Source organism: Panthera leo, chromosome A1, assembly GCF_018350215.1.
Source record: "Panthera leo isolate Ple1 chromosome A1, P.leo_Ple1_pat1.1, whole genome shotgun sequence".
Taxonomy (NCBI): domain Eukaryota; kingdom Metazoa; phylum Chordata; class Mammalia; order Carnivora; family Felidae; genus Panthera; species Panthera leo.
The window spans coordinates 18,854,633-18,878,874 of NC_056679.1; the positions used below are offsets into that span (position 1 = coordinate 18,854,633).

Sequence of the window (24,242 nt, forward strand, 5' to 3'; positions counted from 1 at the left end):
GTTTGTTATGTAAAGGTTCTTCAGAGTGATAATTTGGAACACAGTACATGAGAACGTTAGTTCTCGCAAACATGACCTAACTCCTTCAGAAAGTAAGAAGCACCCTTGAGATTTTACTTTGTATGTATTTAATAGGTTTGGCAAAAACATATGTACATGAACGTAAATATAAGTATACCAGCAAGGAAGGAGGTTTAGAAGCTACAAATATGTGGCAGGGATTGTGAAGAACATGATTCTGTCCGAGAAAGGGAACTACGCTTAATTAGGTACCAGCTACGACCTCATCAAAAAATACCTCGACTGCAAACTCTGGACGGTAAATTTTCCATGTTTTTGGTTTATGGGGATTATCCAATTCATTTCTTGAAAGATAAAGCCTAGAAAAGCAGAAACATCGTTGCAAGCACAGAAGGGTAAAAAAGGAGACCCGCCACGGTTAGTCGCAGCCTCTGTCCGATCCCCTCTAGCCAGCTCCCCGCACCTCTCCACAGCCAACCAAATCTTAATCATCAGTAATTACACATCACCGATTCTTTTCACATTGCCTTTTATAGGATTAAGGACATTCGACATTAATAAATTGCCATGTGAAATCCTCCAGAGAGACTAGGTGTGTATTAAAACCAAGTAATAAAATACCGAGTCTTTTAAATGAGGACAGAGGCATTTTTGACCAGTTAACCACCTTGCAGCTAATCAAACAGCTATACCAAGCAGTAGGGAAAATTAGATCACTTCTCTCCTCACTTTTATAGGTTTCTAACTCATTGCCTCTCTAGTATGATCAATGTGTTTTAAAGGAAAAAATTGTGCCCCGTGGCAAGAACCACTTTGGAAGAGTCACACCCAATGAAGTTTCACCCAGATCTCGACTGAGGGGCTTGGCTCGTGTTGGGAGTCAAAGTTTATTGTTTGTATACACCCAGGGAAAAACTGGTAAAAATTCCCCCATCAAATCCAAAGTTCACTCTATCCATTAAATAGGTGCATCAGAAGGATGTAGACCAGATATTCAACTTACTGTTGCCTTTACTGGACCAGAGGTGTGAGAGGAGGTGGTCAGATTGGAAGAAAAGGCTGGGATTATATGTAATGGGAACTGTCGATTCATGCCACATACAGTCACAGCTACCTCAAAACTCCAGTTCTGGAATATTTTTCCCTTTTTGTATTGGATGATGATTACGGTATGGTGATAACAATACACCTCAAATTTTCAGCGCTGAAGAACAAATACTCCTTAAAGTACTAGAGCACTAGAATTCTAGAGAATGTCTAGACTCAGGAATGAGTTTCCAGACAAGTAGAAGTTTTCTTGGAATAATCTTCAGTCAATAATTACTTTTTTTAAAAAAACTTTCCTAGGTGCCTGGGTGGCTCAGCTGGTTAAGCCTCTGACTCTTGGTTTCGGCTCAGGTCGTGATCTCCTGGGTCCTGGATCAAGCCCCACTTTGGGGTCCGAGCTGACAGTGCGGATCCTGCTTGAGACTCTGTCTCCCTCTCTCTGTGCCCCTCCCCTTATTTTAAGAAAAATAAGCTTAAAAATGATTTTCTAATAACTAAACTGGGAAAGGTTTTTTCTTTTCTTTTCTTTTTGAGAGAGAGCATGAACAGGGGAGGGGCAGAGAGAGAGAATCCCAAGCAGACCCTGTGCTGTCAGCACAGAGCCGAATGCGGGGTTTGAACTCACAAATGTGAGATCATGACCTGAGCCAAAGTCAAGACTTGGAGCCACCCAGTCACCCCAAGAAAGTCATTTTTAAATGGGGGACTATTAAAGCGGTCTTCATTAATGCTTACTGTGTCTTCTAACTTCTGTCCTAGATCTAAGTGTGTCAATCACCTTTAAACTAGCTGCAGCTTCCCTAGAAGATGCCTTCCTTTGGGGCATAGAATTTAGTGGGTGGTCGGTCTAGGTAAATTAACACATTGGGAGGACCTCCCACAGGGTACTGAGCAGACTCCTACCAAACTTGCATGGGAGGGCTTTATTACCATACTCCAGATCTGATCAGAACACGTTTTAACTTCTGTGAAACAGTCCTATGGCACGGACCTTGAGGATAATGCAACGGTAGTTTCCAAGAATAGCCATATATTTTACATAACCAGATTAAGAGGAGAAAGGCAGTGAAGAATTGGGGAATTTGAGGATTCTTGGTTTCTGTAAATTGAGCATATGGCAATCAGCAAAAGGTTTGCCATCGCACTTTACACAGACCTTGAAGATTAAGCCGTTTCTACTGGATTGTATCAGAGCCATACCTGTTATTTTGTATAAAAGATGTATGGAACCAGAAGAAAAATGGGCAGTTGTCATAGTATTTAGGAAGAACCTAAAATTAAAAAAAAAAAGTTATTTTTCATAGTAACATTGATACCAAAAGCTAATTCCAAAGGGATTAAAATTCCATTCATTTCTATATTTGTCAGTTGCAGCCATTAAGTACAGAGCACTTACAGTGTATAACTTTATACTCATGACACAAAGGAGGAGGCTTTAAGAAATGGCTCTTTCTATCAAAATGTAAGGAAATGTAATTTTTTCTGTACCTTTAAGCAATAGTCTTCTAATATAGTTTAGTTCTAAACAGAAACCTATACCAGTTTATGCCTGAAGAGATCATCCATTTCTACAAGGGGCAGCTACATTGATAATTGTCATTATTGGTGATAAAAATACCTAAACATTTTGAAAGTGTTTTCATCTCCTGGCCCTTGAATATCACAAAATGACCAACATTGCTTGGGCCGGTGCCTGAAGCAGTGCTTCTGCTTAGAGACCACCGACTGAGACAGAGTTCAGACTGGTTTCGTTATTCAAATCCAGTATGGGTCACTTGCTTCAACACAGATACTTTTTTCAGTACTGAATAGATTCTCCCACAACAGAGAGCAAGCAGGGCATGAAGGAGGGCACAGGATATACATTTTAAATTGATCGACATAGTTACTTGTTGGCAGTTCTGCTTGATAATTTTAATAGGAAAATGAAACTACTGACCTTTAGAAATTTGTTACATATAGAATAACACTCATGCACTTTATGACTGCTCAATATAAATTATACACTCATGATATTCAGAGTAATGACTATGGCAAACATTCTCATTTTATGTAAGGCAAATATCGGATTAAAAACACTTTTTTAAAAAAACTTTCCTAGGTGCCTAGGTGGCTCAGCTGGTTAAGCATCTGACTCTTGGTTTCAGCTCAGGTCATGATCTCATGGTTTCATGGGTTCAAGCCCCCAGGTTCTGTCCGTGCAGAGCCTGCTTGGATTCTCTCTCTCTTTCTGCCCCTCCCTCACTCATGCTGTATTTGTCGATCTCAAAATAAACTTAAAAAAATACTATTTAAAATGAATTATATGTCAATCCAAAGGAAAGTAAAATCTCCCTTTTACCCCCGAGTTTTTATTTAAATTCCAGTTAGTTAACATATACGGTAAGATAGGTTTCAGCAGAATTTAGTGATTCATCACTTAAATAACACCCAGTGCTCATCCCAACAAGTGCCCTCCTTAATGTTCATCACCCATTTAGCCCATCCCCCCACCCAACTCCCCTCCAGCAACCCTCTGTTCGTTCTCTACTGCAAATACTTCTAATTAATGAAAGAAGATGTTAGTTCAAGGATGCTTTCTACACAGTATAGATTCATAGAGTTAAACGTACACATAAATTTACAAACAATGCTACCTTAAGGAAAGAAGGTGTTTGTTGAAAGATGCTTTCAACACCATAAACTACAAATTATGGGGAACAATGTGTTTTAGAGATATGAAAGAAAAATGTGATCACTGCTCTGCAATAAACATACCTTGGTTTTTTTCTTATTTGAAAATATATGCAAACTGTATAGAATTTAGAAAAAATGAGCAAAAACCAGTTTAGGTTCTTTTAAAAATTTTTGTTATGGATCTGACTTGTTTTTCTCCCTCTCCCTGGCCAGGGCTTGACATCTCCTATTTCTTGCCGGGAATTGTAGGAAAGGAAATCCTAAAGCAGAATAATTTAAAAGACCAGACGAGAATAACACTGTTTCTTGATTACTCACTGAGGAAGAGAGAAACTGTACTTTCACATCATCATACAGAGGTGGACAGCTGGATAAATGAATTATTACGTTGTCTGTTTCAATATCGTGAAGTATCTGTGAATGAACACATGGAATTCACAACCTTAAAACCAGCTGGTAAGAGAACAGTGAAGTTCATGGTCACAGATCAAGGCCTCCTGTATTTATCAAGTACGCTTGGTCTCATAGTCCAGTCACTACATGTAAACGTGAATCATTATTTCTATAAAGTTGCAATACTGTTACGTTTTTAAAAGGCCAACATGTTTGGAGGTCATGGTAGGGCAGTGGTAAAGAACAAAGCGTTCCCATTTCCATTAGAGTTTAACCAAGTAAACATTACGGTTGAACGTGTGCCACTTGGTTTTCTTATGCTGGGATATGCTAACATGCTCGGTTTTAAAGCTAGCCTTCACATTCAAAAAGCAATACATAATTGGTCATGTTTTATCAAAAAGGGGTCAGCTGATGGGATCATGGACCTTGTCCATGGCTGACTGCTGGATGGAGTGACCAAGAATTGGCCAAGTTTCTGGAACGAAGGACTTTCTTGAAGCTATACTAAGTATTTCTTTGTTATTGATTACCCTCGTGTAATAGTGGCCCCCACAATAAGAAAAGTCTATGTACCTGTGCAAAATAGAAAAGAAGGTGCAGACTCAAGGCATGCTTCAGGGAGCTACACGCACAAGAAGTAACCGAATGGCATAAATTACATGTCAAGCTAGATGATGAAGACTTTGGAGAGGTTACCAAGCAGCATAGAATGAGAAAGGTTCACAGAGAAGGTAGAAACAGAGTTGGGCATGGAAGGATTTGTATAAATGAGGAGCACTGAAAAGAGAATCCAGTGGAGGCAGGGTGGTGTGGGAGAGGGGGAGGAAAGACCAGCAAAAACATGAAGCAGAAATTAAGAGTGTTGTGTTCCAAGGGCCAGAGGACACCCACTCTACTTGGAATGGAGTCTGCAGGTCAAGTACCTGATGGAAGTGAGCTCAGGTCTCAGGTATGTTATGGCTAAGGTTCAAGAGCCAGGGAAATAAGAATGAAGTTGAAGAATATGGAGAGGGGGGCATTTCCTATGTGACAAAGTGGCCTGATGATGATCACATATAACACTTATTTAGCGATTTATCGCTCACAAAGAAACTTCACATATATTACCTAATCCTCAAAACACTTGGTATGTGATCTTTACAGATAATGCTGAGCCAAAGATATTAACTGGCTTTGACTACAGGCATGCCGTGTGTCTTCTCTACTTACGGCTTTTCACTGTTGGAGCAATGAAATACCTGCATATTGCAGGACTCTATATACTGTATTGTGTGAGGGGAAAGAAGAGGTAGGGAGACCGTTGTGGAAATCTGGGCATGAACAAATGAGGTGTTGGCAACAGGAACAGAAAGGAACGGAGAGAGTGAAGAGAGATTCCAAGGGTACAATCAACAGGAATTAGTGACTGACTGGATGTGCAGGCACAGCAAAGAGAGAATCAAAGATACTGCTAAATTTTAAGGCCTGAGTGAGAGAACTCTGGTGTCAGTTGCGCAAGCAGAGGAAAAACTCATTTGACAAACGTGGACTGACAAACACGGTTGGATTGTTGGGGCAGAGACCGTCCATGTTGTGGGTCCCGGTAGGTGCTCATAAACATGTGCGGAGTGAAAGAAAGACAAAAATATATAAGGCAGGGGAATGGACGAGCAGAACCAAGAGTAGGGTACGTACAGAGGTAAGAACAGAAAGCCAAGGATCAGGGCTGGGCGAGGGCCTTCCGTGGAGGAGAGGGGAAGGAGTGGTGCTGGAGAAGTGATAGAATAGAGGCAAGCCTGCGAGAGAATTCTAAGAGTTTATATTTCTTAGATCTAGGAAGGTTTCTTATTCAGAAAGGGTTGATGATCTTAGGCATACCAGGTCCCATTGCTTTTGGGCAGAGAGCTACATCCAGCCAGCCACTTGGGTTACTCTTGAAGGTGCAGACCCACAGGACATGTGAGATAGAATCACTCGGGACATTGCTAACTCGAGAGACTCCTGAGCCCCATTCCAGATTCCCTGAATCATATTTTTGAGGTACAGTCTTGATGTCTCCATCTTTTTAGTGTGCATGCCAATCACCTATAAGCTTATAATTTCAGAATCAGTACCATATTATAAAATGACAAGAAGAAGACTATTTAGCTAAAAATGACCAGATACATGAATCGAAAACTCTGATAAATTCCTGGGAACATGCTTGGCATTTGTGTAAAAGGGAAAGGCAAAGCAACACACTGAACTGAAAAGATAGTTTGGAAAACGCCCTGAAAAGACTATTTTGAATAAGGAGTTTGTGCTCTGACTTGTGTCTGAACACAGGGATGCCAAGTTGGATGGTAACCAGAAAACAGCATGGTCTTTCTTTGTGGTGAGTGACGGTCTGGGAGGTCAACATGCTGATTGACGTGGAGAATTAAAACAAATGCCAGCATTTTCAGTTGACGTGCTCTTACCCAACAATTTTTGGAAGCAGAACTTAAAAAGACGATTTTGCGGTGCAATATTATTTGTACTTTTAGATCATTTCCATTGCCTTTTCCAACACCTGAATGAAACAAAATTAGGCCAGTTAGAGCAAAGATCAAAATGTCTTACCAATTCACATTATGGTTTAGAAAGAAAATTATTCCAGCTCACAGTGTGTCAATACTGAATCATTTGGGTCTTGCGTGAATTCTGTCTTTAAAAGACAAAGCTTCAAGCCCAACTTTGTCTCCCAAAGCCCAATTTATAAGGCTGGAGAGGGGGGAAAAAAAGAAATATAGTTCGGCTTCTCAGACAGAATTTTCTCTCTTTCATTTCACCTTTCTAGAAAAAAAAAATCAGGGAATGGGACTTGTACCCTTTCCTGCTGATGGGTTGCATTTTTCAGATACCCAATACTGTTTCTTAATAATAAATAGCCTAAATTCCTCTTGCCGTCCTTTAACTCCAGTTCCCAGGGCAGTCGCCATGAAAATACTGGATGGCTATACCTAAACATTCCTGTGATGTTCAGTATACATATACAGACAAATGGTTTCTCTCCCTGTATTCAATTCAGAGGACCTTCTTTTAGTAGTTCCTAAAAGGGCTGGTTTCTCAAGCCTTCAATTTTTAGTGCTTTCCTTTTACCCATGCAGGTCACAAAAATATGCACAGAAGTAAAGGTACAGAACTCAAAAAAATATTCTAACAAAGTCATATATATATATATATATATATATATATATACACACACACATATATATATATATATATATATATATATATACACACACACAGATCATTCTTGATGGTCATATTATGTTTGCTTTGTTTCCACCAAACCCACATTATTAATTTGTAGTAGACCATCATCATTTCTTTGCCTGCCTTCCCCTGGCCCCATTCCAGCTGGAGAATCTCTTCCCACTGATGCCAACTGGAGATCAGTGAAATGAACAGCTAAACGAATTGAAATACTTGCTTTCTAAGCTTAGATTACCACACATTTAAAACTTTTAAAATGAAGCATATTTACACAATATAACTTTTAAAGTTTATTTTGAAGGAGAGCAAGCATGAGTTGGGAAGGGGCAGAGACAGAGGGAGAGAGAGAATCTCAAGTAGGCTTTATGCTGTCAGTGCAGAGCATGATGGGCTCAGTCCCATGCACCGTGAGATCATGACCTGAGTCGAAATCAAGAGTCAGATGCTTGACCTACTGAGCCACCCAGGCACCCCTATTTACACAATATAAAAGGTAGAAAAGACATGAAGTGAAGAGTCTGTCTCATCCACCCCCCCATTTATTTCTCCAACTCCAAATAGATGTTTTTTATGCATATATAATCAAATATGAATATATACCCTCCAGAAGTTTTTATGTATATATATGCAAACATGAATACATGTTATTCCCCACTTTTGTTTTACAGAAATCGTTGCATATCATAACACTGTCCTGTACGCATACCATAGCACTGTCCTCTACCTTGCATTTTTTTTTAACGTTTATTTATTATTGAGAGACGGAGAGACACAGAGCATGAGCAGGGGAGGGGCAGAGAGAGAGGGAGACACAGAATCTGAAGCAGGCTCCAGGCTCCGAGCTGTCAGCACAGAACTCGACGTGGGGCTCCAACTCACGGACCGTGAGATCGTGACCTGAGCCGAAGTCGGACGCTTAACTGACTGAGCCACCCCATCTACCTTGCATTTTTTTAATACATGTCAAAAATTTTATTTTACTCATTAATAAGAAACCAGTAAAATGTTACAGCTCATTCAAAGTACTGCACAAGCCACTGGGAAAAACAGTATGGAATTTCCTCACAAAATGAAATATCGAATTACCATATGGTCCAGTAATTTCACTCTAGGTATTTACCCAAAGAATATAAAAATGCTAATTTGAAAAGATATGTACACTCCTATGTTTATTGCAGCATTATTTACAATAGCCAATATATGGAGGCAACCCAAGTGTCTATTGACAGATGCATGGATAATGAAGATGTGTACGTATACCATGGAATGAATGTTGCTCAGCCATAAAAAAGAATGAAATCTTGCCATTTGCAGCAATGTGGATGTACCTAGAGAGTAGAATGCGAAGTGAAATAGGTCAGAAAGACAAATACCATATGAATCCCCTCATATGTGAAATTTAAGAAAATAAATGAAAGAAAAAGAGAGACAAAAGACCAGACTCTTGAATACAAATTGGTGGTTAGCAGAAGGGAGGTGGGTGGGGGGATGGGTGAAATAAAGGGGATTAAGAGTACACTTACCTTGATGAGCCCTGAGTAATGTATAAAATTGTTAAATCATTATATTGTACACCGGAAACAAATATAAGCTAATGTACGTTATACTTAAATTTAAAAAAGTACCGCATTGGGGCACCTGGTAGCTCAGTCAGTTGAAGGTCCAACTTTGGCTCAGGTCATGATCTCAGGGCTCATGAGTTTGAGCCCCACATCGGGTTCTGTGTCTCCCTCTCTCTCTCTGCCCCTACCCCACGCGCACTTGGTCTCTCTCTCTAAAATGAATAAACATTAAAAAAAAATAAATAAAAAATAGGGGTGCCTGGGTGGCTCAGTCGGTTAGGCGTCTGACTTCGGCTCAGGTGATGATCTCACAGTTTGTGGGTTCGAGCCCCGCGTCGGGCTCTGTGCTGACAGCTCGGAGCCTGGAGCCTGCTTCGGCTTCTGGGTCTCCCTCTCTTTCTGGTCCTCCCCCACTCATGCTGTCTCTCTCTGTCTCTCAAAAATAAAAATAAAAAGCATTAAAAATGTTTAAAAAATAATAAAGTACTGTACATTTATAGGCGGATAAGGGCTGATGGCATGAATTTACAAATAAATACAAAATGGCTCAATAATCCATTGCATTCCACCGGACACAACTAATTTGCATTTTTAAGTACAAAAATTATTTGCAGCATTACCAGTTTTCTACAACTTACAGTTACAAAATAGCTTAAAGACCATGAGAGGTGGAGATAATCCCAGAAGCGTTCACTAGACAATTTACTCTCATTTCAAATTCTTTCACCCTTTCTTCTGACAGTCTCCCCATCCCCCTTCTGTTTTGATCATAACAATCTCAAAGGAAGGTTATTCTTATTCCAAAAGAAAGCTGGTGTTTCCAACACTGAGTCAGGAAAAAATAGGAAATCTGAACAGACCAATTACTAGTAATGAAGCTGAATCAGTAATCAAACAACTCTTAAACTAAAGCCCGGGACCAGATGGATTCACAGGTAAATTCTAAACATTTGAAGAAGAGTTAATACCTATTCTCTGCAAACTATCCCCAAAAATAGAAGAGGAAGGAAAACCTCCAAATATATTCTACAAGGCCAGCATTACTTACACCAAAACCAGACAAAAGTCACTATGAAAAAAAAAACTACAGGCCAACCTTCCTGATGAACATACACCTGAAACTCAACAAAATATGAGCAAACCACATTCAACAATACATGAAAAGGATTATCTACCACAGTCAGTGGGATTTATTCTGGGGATGCAGGGATGGTTGCATATTTTCAACTCAGTCAACATGGTACACCGCTTTAGCAAAAGGAGGATAAAAATCATGATTGTTTTTCGTTGCTGGGAAGATGGCAGGATAGGAGGATCCTGAGTTAACCTCGTCCACAAACACACTGAGGTAACAGCCACATCAGTGCAATAATGAAAATGACCCAAACACTGGCAGGACAGACTTTCCACAGTAGAGAGGAGGCCACGTCGAAAAGGTTAGAAGGGGAGACAGTTGAGAACTGTCCCGGCAAGGCTAACCATAAACAGGAGGGAACCACGAGCTTAGGCAAGAAAATCAGACCCCACCGCAGGCACAGAGGGCCTGCACTGGGAAGATGAGTCCCTGTAACGTTTGGCTTTGAAAACCAGCTGGCTTAACAAGTTTTTATGACCAGAGGGCTTAACTCTGGGCACTTTATTTAGTCAAGTATAATTAATATACAGTATTATATTTGTTTTGGGTGTACAATATAATGACTAAGGGTTCTATACGTTACTTAGTGCTCATCAAGGTCAGGGTTCTATTAATATTCTTTACCCCACCCCTTTTCCCCTCTGGCAACCACCAGTTTATTCTTTGTATTTAAGAGTCTGGTTCTTTTGGTTGTTGTTCTGTTTCTTAAATTGCATTTATGAATGAGATCATATGGTGTTTGTCTTTCTCTGATTGAATTATTGCACTTAACAATATACCCTCTAGGTCCATTCACGCTCAAATGGCAAGATTTCATTTTTTATGGCTTAATATTCCTATATATATATATATATATATATATATATATATATATATATACACACACACTACCTTTATCCTTTCATCAGTTGATGAACACTTTAGTTGCTTCCGTATAATGGCCATAGTAAATAATGCTGCAATAAATATAAGGATGTGTGTGTGTGTGTGTACGTATGTGTGTATGTATATACATGAAAGATGTATATACACACATATATACATATGTGGGTATGTATATACATATACATAAAAGATGTGTGTATATATACATAAAAGATATGTGTGTGTATGTATATATATACATAAAAGATATGTGTATGTATATACATAAAAAAGTATATGTACGTGTATATAAATATATGTGTATATATGTATATAAGATATGCATATGTATATAAATAAGTTTACTTATTTATAAATGTAAGTATACATATGTATACATATATACATAAAAGACTTGTATATATACATAAAAGATACATATATACATAAAAGATGTGTGTGTATATATATACACATAAGTGTATATATATATGTGTGTGTGTATATATATATGTAAACATAAGTCTACTTATTTGAGAGGGAGAGAGAGGGAGAGAATCCCAAGCAAGCTCCATGCTGTCAGCATGAAGACTGACACGGGGCTCGATCCCATGAACTGTGAGATCGTGACCTGAGTTGAAATCAAGACTTGGATGCTTAACTGACTAAGCCACCCAGGTGCCGCCTATATCTTTTCAAATTCGGGTTTTAATATTCTTTGGGTAAATACCCAGTAGTAGAATTACTGGATCATATGATAATTCTATTTTTAATTAATAGTTTCCACAGTGCCTGCACCAATTTGCGTTCCCACCAATAATGTACGAAGGCTCTTCCTTCTCCAGTTCCTCAACAGCACTTGTTATTTCTTGTGTTCTTGATTCTAGCCATTTTGATATGTGTGAAGCTATAGGTCATTGTGGTTCTAATTCATATTTCCTTGATGACTAGTGATGTTGAACATCTTTTCATGTGTCTGTTGGCCATGTGTAGTAGGTCTTTTTTGGAAAAATGTCTATTCAGGTCCTCTGCCCATTTTTTAGTCTGATACTTAACTTTTTGGTGTTGAGTTGTAGATGTTCTTTTTAAAAAATGTTTTCATGTTTATTTATTTTGAAAGAGAGAGAGAGAGGGAGAGAGCACACACACACAAGTGAGCAGGGGGGAGGCAGAGAGGGAGAGAGAGAATCCCAAGCAGGCTCCATACTGTCAGTGCAGAGCTGGATGTCAGGCTCAGTCTCATGAATCATGAGATCATGACCTGAGCTAAGATCAAGAGTCAGATGCTTAACCAACTGAGTCACCCAGGTGCCCCTAGTTGTGTATGTTCTTTATATATTCTGGGTATTAGCCCCTTATCAGATCATTTACAAATATCCTCTCCTATTCAGTAGGTTGTCTTTTCATTTGGTTAATGGATTCCTTCATTGTGCAAAAAAGCTTTTCCTTTTGGTGTAGTACCATACTTTAATTTTGCTTTTACTTCCCTTACCTTAGGAGACATATCTAAAAAAATGTTGCTATGGCTATGTTAAAGAAATTACTGCCTATACTCTCTTCTATGAATTTTATGGTTTCAGGTCTCACATTTAGGTCTTTTTTTTTTTTTTAATTTTTTTTTTAACATTTATTTATTTTTGAGACAGAGAGAGACAGAGCATGAACGGGGGCGGGGCAGAGAGAGAGGGAGACACAGAATCAGAAGCAGGCTCCAGGCTCTGAGCCATAAGCCCAGAGCCCGACGCGGGGCTCAAACTCACGGACCGTGAGATCGTGACCTGAGCTGAAGTCGGACGCTTAACCAACTCCTCCACCCGGGCGCCCCACACATTTAGGTCTTTAATCATCTGAGTTTGTGTGTATGGTGTAAGAAAGTGGTAGAGTTTCACTCCTTTGTATGTAGCTGTCCAGTTTTCCCAGTATCATTTGTTAAAGAGACTGTCTTTTTCCTATTGTATATTCTTGCCTCGTTTGTCCTAGATTAATTGACCATAAAAGGGTGGGTTCATTTTGGGGCTAATTATTCTGTTCCATTGATGTTTCTATTTTGGTGACAGCACCATACTGTTATGATGACTACAACTTAGTATATCTTGAAATCTGGGATTGTGATACTCCCAGCTTCATTGTTCTTTGTCAAGATTGCTTTGGCTATTTGGGGTCTTTTGTGGTTCCATGTGAATTTTAGGATTATTTGTTCTATTTCTGTGAAAAATGTTGTTGGTATTTTGATAGGGTTTGCGTTAAATCTGTGGATTGCTTTAGGTAGTATGGACATTTTAATAATTTAAAATTTTAACAATGGGGTTGTTTTTCTTAATTTCTCTTTCTGCTACTTCATTATTAGTGTATAGAAATGCAACACATTTCTCTATGTTAATTTGGTATCCTGTGACTTTATTGAATTATCAGTTCTGGAAGTTTTTGCTGAAGGACTTTATATAGTATCATGGCATCTGCCAATAGGGACAGCTTTACTTCCTTCTTACCAATTTGAATGCCTTTTATTTATTTTTCTTGTCCGACTGCTGTGGCCAGGACTTCCAATAGTATGATGAATAAAAGTAGTGATAGCAGTAGACATCTTCGTCTTGTCACTGATCTTAGAGGAAAAGCTCTTGGTTTTTAACATTGAGGATGATGTTAGCTGTGAGTTTTTTATGTATGGCCTTTATTATGTTGAGGAATGTTCCCTCTAACCCTTGAGAATTTTTATCACGAAAGGATGTTGTATTTTGTCAAGTGCTTTTTCTGCATCTATTGAAATGATCATATGGTTTTTATACTTTCTCTTGTTAATGTGATGTGTCACTGTTGATTCATTTGAAAATACTGAACCACCCTTGTATCCCTGGAATGGATGATGATGAATGTTTTTTTTTTAATGTATTGTTGCATTCAGTTTGCTAATATTTTTTGAGGATTTTTACATCTATGTTCATCAGAGATATTGGCCTGCAGTTTTCTTTCTTTCTTTCTTTCTTTCTTTCTTTCTTTCTTTCTTTCTTTCTTTCTTTCTCCCTCCTCTTCTTCTTCTTCTTTGGTAATATCTTTATCTCATTTTGGTATCAGGATAATACTGGACTCTTGGAATGATTTTGGAAACTTTCCTTCTTCTACTTTTTGGAATGCTTTGAGGATAATAGGTATTAGCTCTTCTTTAAATGTTTGGTAGAATTCACCTGTGATGTCATCTGGTCCTGGACTTTTGTTTGTTGGAAGTTTTTTGATTACTGATTCAATTTCATTGCTAGTAATTGGTCTGTTCAAATCTTCTATTTGTTCCTGATTCAATTTTAGAAGACTGTTTGTTTCTATGAATTTATCCATTTCTTCTAGGTTGTCCAATTTGTCAGCATTTAATTTTTCATAATATTCTCTTATAATCTTTTGTATTTCTGTGGTGTCTGTTATTTCTCTTTCATTTATGATTTTGAGTCCTCTCTCCTTTTTTTGAAATGTGTGGCTAAAAATTTGTAATTTTTTTTGTCTTTTCAAAGAGCCAGCTCCTGGTTTCAATGATCTGTTCTATTGTGTTTTTAGTTTATGTATCATTTATTTTTGTTGTAATCTTTATTATATCTTTCCTTCTACTAGCTTTGGGCTTTATTCCTCTTCTTCCAACTCATTTAGTTATAAGGTTAGGTTTCTTGAGATTTTTTTAAATTAATTTTTTAATTTACATACATGTAAATTTACATCCATGTTGCATGTAGCGCAACAATCATTTCTGGAGTAGATTCCTTAATGCTCCTTACCCATTTAGCCTATCCCCCCTCCCATAACCCCTCCAGCAACCTTCTGTTTGTTCTCCGTATTTAAGAGTCTCTTATGTTTTGTCCCCCTCCCTGTTTTGGTATTATTTTTGCTTCCTTTCCCCTATGTACATCTGTATCTTAAAGTCCTCATATGAGTGAAGTCATAGGGTATTTGTCTTTCTCTGACTAATTTCACTTAGCATAATACCTTCTAGTTCCATCCACTTAGTTGCAAATGGCAAGATTTCATTCTTTTTGAATGCCGAGTAATACTCCATTGTATATATATACCACATCTTCTTTATCCATTCATCCATCGATGGACATTTGGGCTCTTTCCATACTTTGGCTGTGCATATGCATTGGCTGTACATTGGGGTGCATGTGCCCCTTCGAAACAGCATACCTGTTTCCCTTGGATAAATACCTAGTAGTGCAATTGCTGGGTTGTAGGGTAGTTCTATTTTTATCTCGAGATTTTTCTTGCTCTGGAGGTGACTTGTATTGCCACAATCTTCCCTCTCAGAACAGCTTTTGCTGCATCTGTAGATTTTGGACTGTTGTGTTTTCATTTTCATTTGTCTCCATTTTTTGATTTCCTCTTTCATTTCTTGGTTGACCCATTTATTGATAGTAGCATATTATTTAGCCTCCATGTATTTGTGTTAAGTTTTTTCTTGTGATTGATTTCTAGTTTCATACCATTGTGGTCATAAAAGATGTATGATAGGATTCCAGTCTTTTTGAATTTATTGAGCTTTGTTTTATAGCCTAACATGTGATCTATTCTGGAGAATGTTCCATGTACACTCGAAAATAATGTGTATTCTGCTGTTTGGGGATGGAATGTCCTGTTATATATTAGGTCCATCTGGTCCTACTTCCTTGTTGATTTTCTGCCTGGATGATCTATCCGTTGATGTAAATGGGCTGTAAAATCCCCTACTATTTTTGTGTTACCATCAGTTTCTTTCTTTAGATCTGTTAGTAGCTGCTTTTTGTATTTAGATGCTTTCATGTTGGGTGCATATTTACAGTTATATCCTCTTGTTGGATTGTTCCTTTATCATTTAATGTCCTTGTCTCTAGTTACCATCTTTGTTTTAAAATTTATTTTGTCTAAGTATTATGACCCCAGATTTCTTTCTTCTATTTGCATGGTAAGTATTTTTCCATCTATTTACTTTCTTTTTTTAAAATTTATATCCAAGTTAGCATATAGTGCGATAATGATTTCAGGAGTAGATTTCCATCTATTTACTTTCAGTCTGTATGTGTCTTAGGTCTGAAGTGAGTCTCTTGTAGGCAGCATATAGATGGGTCTTGCTTTCTTAACCATTCAATCGCCCCATGTCTTTTGATTGGAGCATTTACTCCATTTAAAGTAATTATCATTAGGTATATACTTATTGCCATTGTGTTACTTGTTTTATGGTTGTGTTTTTGTAGTTTTTCCCTGTTCTTCTCTTGCTCTCTTCCCTTGTGGTTTTATGGTTTTCTTTAGTGTTATGCTTGGATTTGTTTCTATTTTTTGCATTTCTATTGCAAGTTTTTGATTTATGAGTACCATTAAGCTCATATATACACATGTTATACACAGAGCAGTCTATATTAAGTTTATGGTTGCTTAAGTTTGAACACATTCTAAAAGCAATAAATTTTAACTTTGTACCAACCATGTTTTATGCACATGATGTCATACTTTATATCCTTTTATTTCACAAATCCCTTGGCTGATTTTTGTAGACATAATTGATTTTAGTGTGTTTATGCTTTAACCTCTATACTGGTTTTATGATTAATCTACTGCTTTTATTATATGTTTGCACTTCCCTGTGAATTTTTTTCCTGTCATAATTTTCTTACTTCTGATTATGTTCTTTTCTTTCCACTCAAAGAGTTCCTTTTAACACGTCTTGTAAGGCTGGTTTAGTGGTAATGAACTCCTTTAACTTTTGTTTGGGAAATTTTTTCTCTCTCCTTATGAATGGTGGACTTGCTGAGTAGCGTATTCTCGATTGCAGGTTTTTTTCCTTTCAGGTTGACATCGGCCTTAGCACCATTTTTCTAGATTTGTCTCCTCCAGTATGGGAAACGAAAGGAACGATAAGCTATTGGGACTTCTCTAAAGTAAGCTTTTGCACAGTCAAGGAAACCACCAACAAATTGAAAAGGCAACCTCCTGAGTGGGAGGAAATATTTTCAAATGGTATATAAGGAGTTAATATCCAAATATAAAGAACTTATAAAACTCAACACCAAAAAATAAATCCAATTTAAAGGTGGGCAGGGCACCTGAATAGACATTTTCCAAAGAGGACATACACATGAAAAGATACCCAACGTCACTAACCATGACAGAAATGTAAATCAAAACCACAATGAGATATCACTTAACACCTGTCAGGATGGCTACAATAAAAAAGACAAGAAATAACAAGTGTTGGCAACGATGTGGTGAATGAGGAACACTTGTGCACCACTAGTTGGGACGTAAATTGGTGCAGCCACTGCAGAAAACCGTATTGACGTTCCTCAAGAAATGAAAAATGCAAATACCATATGATCCAGTAATTGCACTACCAGGAATCTATCCAAAGAAAACAAAAACAGTAATTTGAAAAGATATCTGCACCTCTATGTTTATTGCAGCATTATTTATAATAGCCAAGATATGGAAGCTACTCAAGTGTCCACTGATAGACGAATGAATAAAGAAGTGCTATATAAATACAATGGAATATTACCCATAAAAAGAAGGAGATTTTGCCATTTGTGAGAACATGGATGGACTTAGAGGGTATTATGCTAAATGAAAGAAGTCAGACAAAAAAGGACAAATACCATATGGTCTTACTTATACGTGGAATCTAAAAAGTAAAACAAACAAATGCACAAACAAAAAAAGCAGAACCAGACCTGTAAAAATAGAGAACTGATGGTTGCCAAAGGGGAAGCAAGTGGCGAGGTGAATTAGGTGAAGGAGAGTGGGAGAGAAAGGCTTCCAGCTATGTAATGAATAGGTCATGGGGATAAAAGGTACAGCATTAGGAAATTGAGTGATACTGTATGTGTATGATGTTGGACAGTTGCTACACTTGTGAACATAACATACAGACTCATCAAATCACTAGGTCATATGTCTAAAACTAACATTTTGTGTCAAATATACTTCAATAAAAAGAGTTTGTTTTAAAAAATTTTATTTTGGGGGCGCCTGGGTGGCTCGGTCCATTGGGCGACTGACTTCACTCGGGTCATGATCTCACTGATTGTGAGTTCGAGCCCCATGTCAGGCTCTGTGCTGATAGCTCAGAGCCTGGAGCCTGCTTCGGATTCTGTGTCTTCCTCTCTCTCTGCCCCTCTCTCTCCTTCAAAAATAAACATTAAAAATTTTTTTAAATATTTTATTTTTAAGTAATCTCTATACCCAATGTGGGGCTTGAATTTACAACCCCAAGATCAAACGTCACATGCTCTACTGACTGAACCAACCAGGAGCCCCAAGAAAAAGTTTATAAAAATAAGGAGAGACAACATGTAGAAGTCCAAGAATTGTTACTATAAAAGAATGGCAACAACAACAACAAAAATGAAAGCCAGTGTTGCTGGAGCTAATTTATGGAGGGACAGAGAGGAAGGGATAAAATCAGAGAAGTGGATGGTGAGGGAGATGGTGTAGTGAGACATGCCAGAGACATCCTAGTTCAAGACAACAGAGATTTACCAAGCTCCACCTATGTGTCATGGCCTGGGGGATTCAAAGATGAATGGATAATGGTCTCTGTCCTTATGCAGTTTGCAATATAGGCTATATCCCCCGACTTAGACTATAGTGTTATAAATACACCTTAATAATAAGCAAATGGCCACCCATAGTTCGAGTTCTCCTAGAAGCAGACCCAGAGCCAACCATTAAGGTGCTAGTGATTTACAAAGGAAGTGTTCCTAGGAGGAACTCCTAAGAGCCAAGGAAGGGTGGGATTTCAAGCAACAGATTCAGCTTGATCCATGGGGAATTCTTTAGTGTAAATTGTACTGCCGAATTTGTCACACTTTGAAGCAATAGAGTTAGGTTTTTGTACACCTGCTAAATGGCTATGGGCTGCCCAACAGGGTGGTGTCACTCTCAGGCATTTTGGGTTCCATAAAGGTGAATTGGCTCCAGTGGTATTTCTCTGAAGATTACAGCAAAGGGAGTGGAAGCTGGGGGTGGGAGCACAGAGATGTTAGAGGGGATCCAAGGGGATGCTGATGGGGCACCAAGAGTCTCCACCCCCAAGGGCTAACAGAACTTCTTAGCCTAGAAGATAGGGCTTGAAGGACAGGTGGAGGATAATAAGAGAAATAAAACAGAAAAACAACAAAAGAAGGCTGGTGTCATTAGCTGTGGCCTGATTATTTACATGGGTGCAGAAAGAATGTTAACTTACCATGTGGGCCTTCTTAAGTCAGCTCTGCAAGCCTGGGCCCACATTGTATTAAACAACTGCTGAGGTTGCAACTCTGGAAGTCTACGTGAGGCATCTCAAACTGGATGTTTATAATCCATTTCATGTTAGCCCAAGAAGAGCAAACCAAACCCATGAAATTCTCTACCACTTTTCCCCTGCAGAGCTCCTACATTTGGGTCAGTTCCTTTGTTCTCCACATCTGTGCCTTACAGTTTTAACTACACAACGTTTCCACAGATCTTATCTAAAATTTAAAATATGAAGAGAGAAATCACAGTCTTAGGATATCATATCAGACTGAGAAACATGAAATTGTAGAACTTATTTAAAACCTTTATAATTTTTAAAAATATTTACTTAGAGAGAGGGAGCGCACATGGGGGAGGGACAGAGAGAGAGGAAGAGACAGAATCCCAGGCAGGCTCTGAGTTGTCAGTGCAGAGCCCGAGGTGGGGCTCGAACTCACAAACCATGAGATCATGACCTGAGCCAAAATCAGGAGTCAGACACTTAACCGACTGAGCCACCCAGGAGCCCCTAAAACATTTTTAAGCTTAGAATTTTGAGAAACTATTCCCACTCTCACTATTCATATTAGAAAAATATATTAAAACTCCACTGGACTGAATGCCTATTTGCCTGTTTAATACGGAGGTTTGTATAGATACTATTGGTCTCATTAACAAAGAGGAAAATGAAGCAGAATATACACGCAGATACAATCCTGGCTCTCATGCCAATGAGTTGGTTTTATCATTGGGTTTATATTTCTCAGTGGAAGAAACTGCTCCTATGGCCGACTGTGTTGCTTCTCCGGCTGTAGAATAAAGCGGTTTACTCTTTCTCCAGGACCCCACTGAATGTGGAAAGGGAACGGAGCAAAGCGCTGCTGTCCCCCACCTTCTAACACCTGTTGCATAAGCCTGGTTCTACCCTGGGGAGGTCGCACAGCCGTGGAGTTCTGAGGTCAGCCATTAGGATCCGCTGCAACCCCGTCCCTCCTAATTCACACACAGCCCCTGAAACAGTCCTGATGGACTCCGCAGGGGACTTTGCAGTCTGCAAAACCTTTTCACAAACAGTTGCTCATTTATATACATAGGCAGCCTTCTGCTAGAACAGGCTGTGTTTCAAGGGTCCACCTGCACAATGCTTGTTTGGAAACCTAGACTCAAATTTCCCACAGAAACAAATGCTACTGGGTTGACACTTGTTTTCGCAAGCCAGAAACCTATGCGATCTGTTTGGGGTGATCCGTTAAAATTCCTCACCACCACCTCCATGTGTGCGGTGGGGAGGAAGGGACACATAAATAATTGGAAAAGAGCATTTTGTACTTTAATGAACTGTAATTTTTTGACTCTGCAGTTTTTAAAATATATTTTAAAGGATTCTTTTATTTCTGAATAATTGGATGAAATGTTAAAAAAAAAAAAGTCTAGATCTTATTTTGTGTGACTCCCCAGAAGGCTAAAAATACTAGGCTGTCTGGATGGTTACCAATGCCCTGACACTGTACCAACCATGAGAGACCCAGCACCACCACATGGTCCCCAATCTGACTTTGGGGAGCCAGAGCATTGCCCCCTGCTGCACCAATGGCAGCGAGAATGAGGCCCCATCCCCGTCCCCACCGAGGGGGCCCTGCTCTGCCCCCTCCCCTGTGAGCAGTGCAGGAAGTGAGGTGGGTCATGTAGAAAGAGAGCCATGAGGACAATTCCTCCCTGCTCCTCTTCTCCCTTTCTCAAGCCCCAGAGATGGACAGTCTGACCAATTCTCCCTCCTCCCCGGGGTGATGGTGGATCCCAGTCTCTCCTGACATTCTTGAAGAAGGCGAAGAGTCAGTTTTTTAAAAATTTATAAGGATTTTTACTTCCAGTAATAACTGGTAAGACACCCCCATAGCGCCCAGGGTTCTCCCAACTCTTTCTGCGTTCATGTAGATTCAGGTAGACCTGGGTGCTGCTCCCTAGGAACCTTTCTTGACAGCCAGGGCCCAGTCTCTGTGTGTCCCCAACACTGTGGCCAGCTTTTTATCTACATGTACTCATTCCTCTCCTTCTTAAGGGCAAGGAAACACTAGCATGGGACCTGGCCCAAAGCAGGCACTCGGTAGTTATTCATAAAAAAGAATTTGTGGCAACAAAATTCATTTGTTGTTTGGGCATTTCAGATGTCTTTGGGTATTGAAGACGTATGAAGACATCTTGAGTTGCTGGGGGGAGAGGGCTATGGATGGAGGAAGGAGGGGAGAGGGAGAAACCACTGTGATGAGACGAGGGTTTCTGAAAGGAACATGTGAGAAAATGACACAAGGGTGCCTCTGCCGAGATGCACCCTGAGCTAAAGGTGGGTATGAGGACGAAGTGGTCTCCAGGGCTCATGGGCCCTTCCTGTCTTCTCCATCAGAGATCCTATTCTGAAAAGTCTGCCCCCAGCCGAGGCCAAAGCAGCAATGAGAACAGGAGAAAAGGGAAGGGGAGGGGGCCCCCTAGTTGGTGGTGGGAAAGGAAAAGAGAGGACATGAAAGGGCTCTTGGGCTCTTCCTGGGGGAGGGGTGCCTATGTAAGGATGCATGAGAGGACAGCCACGAGTTAGGATTTTCGGTACAGATAGCTAGGAGCAACCCTCCTGCACTTGAAAACGAAGAACATCGCCCCCTCCTGCCCAATTCTCCAACTGTATGTAAAGCACTTACCGTGAATTGAATAAATAACGATTTTTTTTATCTTGAGTGTTTTTCTGGCAGGGAGATTCAAGTTGTAGATATTTTTCACATCCGCAAAATATCCAACATATCTACTCTGCAAAATAACAGAAGCCTCAATTTAAGTGGAGATGAAAAACTCCGCATTCCCGATTTTTCTTTCTTTCTTTCTTTCTTTCTTTCTTTCTTTCTTTCTTTCTTTCTTTCTTTCTTTCTTTTTTTTTTTTTTTTTAACACAGAACTTAAGGCCAGTCATTCACTAAAGAAACATTTGTTGGGTGTCATTAGAGAACTAAGCATTTTCATGGTCGCTGCCTTATGACTCAATATCTACCCTAAAAAAAAAATACCGAACTCAGTGCTGTGGGGAAGTAACAAGAAAGGAGCCAGGTGTTGCTTTTAGGCTGCTCATATCTGAGAGGGCATCTAACCAGAACCAACCGAGAGCTTTGACATGACACCAAGATGTACCTGATGCAAGTGTGAAAAAGGTCAATCTGAGGGTGGAGCCTTCGCGGTGACTGAGTTAAAGGAAGCTCTGTGGTTTGGTGAGGAGTAGCCTCCCAGTCATGAAAGAACTCAGGAAGACCTCCACAGGCCAATAACAGCCACGTATGCTCTTATCCCTGTGGCCAGCTTGAGTTTACTCACTTTCCATTTCCCCAATTCTATTTTTGTAAGGAAGCCTTGGCTTCTCTTTGCCGAGTCCTTCTGTGGCAAGCTGCTCACGGGGCCTCTCCTTGACTCCTTTTTTAAGATTTATTTTATTTTATTTTTTAGTTTTTAAGTAATCTCTATACCCAACACAGGGCTCGAACTCACCACCCTGAGGTCAAGAGTTGCAGGCTTCACTGACCGAGCCAGCCAGGCGCCCCTCTCCCCGACTCCTTCTTCAAGAAGTGAAAGAGTTCTGACATTGAATCAAACGGACTTCAAAGCTCACAGATTCTTTCCCACCCAATGGGAAGGGTTCGTAAGATTAACTGCCACACTTTCCATTGGAAAGTGCCAGTCAAGAGAAACGCTCGAGCAAGTTCGTAGCCTAGGGATGGATGAAGTGTAGTCCACAGAACAGGCCACGTGCACAGCCAAAATGTGATGGTATCTGAAATTTGCCACCCCCCAGGGAGGGAACGCTGTCTCGGGGCCCTGAGGACACAGCGCTCAAACCTGAGGCCGAGTGCTTGTTATGCCAGTGAATCGGAAGACAGTCCGTGGCAGCCTCTGGCGTGCCGGTTCGGGAGTGAGAGGGACCGCACGGCACAGAAGCGGTGGGGAAGGGAAAATGTACAGGGAGAGTCCTTGAAGGAGTCGCATCTAACATCCCCTTGCTCCTGCCACCAGATTCTCTACTCTCTGCGGAAAGCTTGTCTCGCAGCTGGGCCCTCAGGCTGCTTTTGCCCCCCCATCCTTCCTTCTCCTGGAGCTTAAAACAACAGGAGTTAATACAACGAACAGTGTGTTTAGTAAGCGTTCCCTACAAACAGCACTTTGGGATGCAAAAGGTGCTAAGATGGGTAAGGCAGGGGCCTTGCCTGCCCAAGAGGTAGAGAAGTCAAACAGCTAGAGAACAATGTGAAATAACTTCGTCCCCCGCCAAACACAAAAATAAGAGCCTACTTTGGCTCTTATAATTGGCTTTGGAGTCTGACAGAGCTGGATTTGAGCTCTTGATTCAAAAAGTTAGTTTCCCTGAACCTCCATTTCCCAATCTGTAAAATGGGCACCATTTTACGTTCAGAGTTTTTGAGAATATTACAGGAGGTAATGAACATGCATGCTTTTTACAACAAAGTCTAGAATGTCGTAAGCTCTATAGGATAAATATCCTGGCTTCTGCAATAAACACATTTTAAGCTATAAAAGAGACAGGTGGGAAACCTATAAACTACAAGAGACTGAAGAGATATAGCAACCAAATGAAATGTGTGACCCTTGTTTGGATCCTGATTGAAGCAAACTACATTTTAGAAACATTTTGAGATGATTATGAAAATTTAAACATGCACTAGCCACTTGTTATTATCAAGGCATTATTAAGGTCTAACATTTTTAGATTTGATAAATGGTTTTAAGGTGCTTTTTCCCCTCAAGAATCTATGTTGGATGTCATATTAAAATACTCGTGGGATAGTATGATCTGATGGCTGGGATTTCCTTCACAGTAATCCAGATTCAGAGAAAAAGTGGAGAAGGGGAGTGTGTGTGAGGAGATTGGGGAGGGAATGAATGATGGGTGATAAAATGATTGTTGAAGTGCTGTGAGGGCTGTAAGGGGACTTATTATAAGACTGTCTTGACTTTTTAAAAATTAATTAATTTATTTTGAAAGAGAGAGTGAGTGTGAGTGAGCACAGGGAGGGGCAGAGACAGAGGGAGAGAATCCCAAGCAGGGTCCATGGTGAC

The 24,242-nt window shown here is 39.7% G+C and overlaps 1 protein-coding gene across 9 annotated transcripts in view; it reads right to left on the reverse strand.

Moving 5' to 3' along the window:
* Positions 1–141: 141 nt before the first annotated feature.
* LOC122200466 (phosphatidylinositol 3,4,5-trisphosphate 3-phosphatase TPTE2-like) overlaps positions 142–24,242 on the reverse strand; it is a 165,449-nt gene continuing 141,348 nt past the window's right edge. For 6 of the 9 annotated variants that reach the window (XM_042906550.1, XM_042906476.1, XM_042906130.1 and 3 more), the window contains 5 exons: positions 21,828–21,933; positions 6,579–6,670; positions 4,063–4,158; positions 2,269–2,339; positions 142–380 (listed from right to left, as the gene is read on the reverse strand). In XM_042906550.1, coding sequence (XP_042762484.1) covers positions 266–380; positions 2,269–2,339; positions 4,063–4,158; positions 6,579–6,670; positions 21,828–21,933 — 480 coding nt within the window. In that variant the 3' untranslated portion in view covers positions 142–265. Of the gene's footprint in view, positions 381–2,081; positions 2,168–2,268; positions 2,340–4,062; positions 4,159–6,578; positions 6,671–21,827; positions 21,934–24,242 lie in introns of those variants that run through there. The other 3 variants (XM_042906414.1, XR_006193979.1, XM_042906624.1) reach the window with 3 other exon arrangements.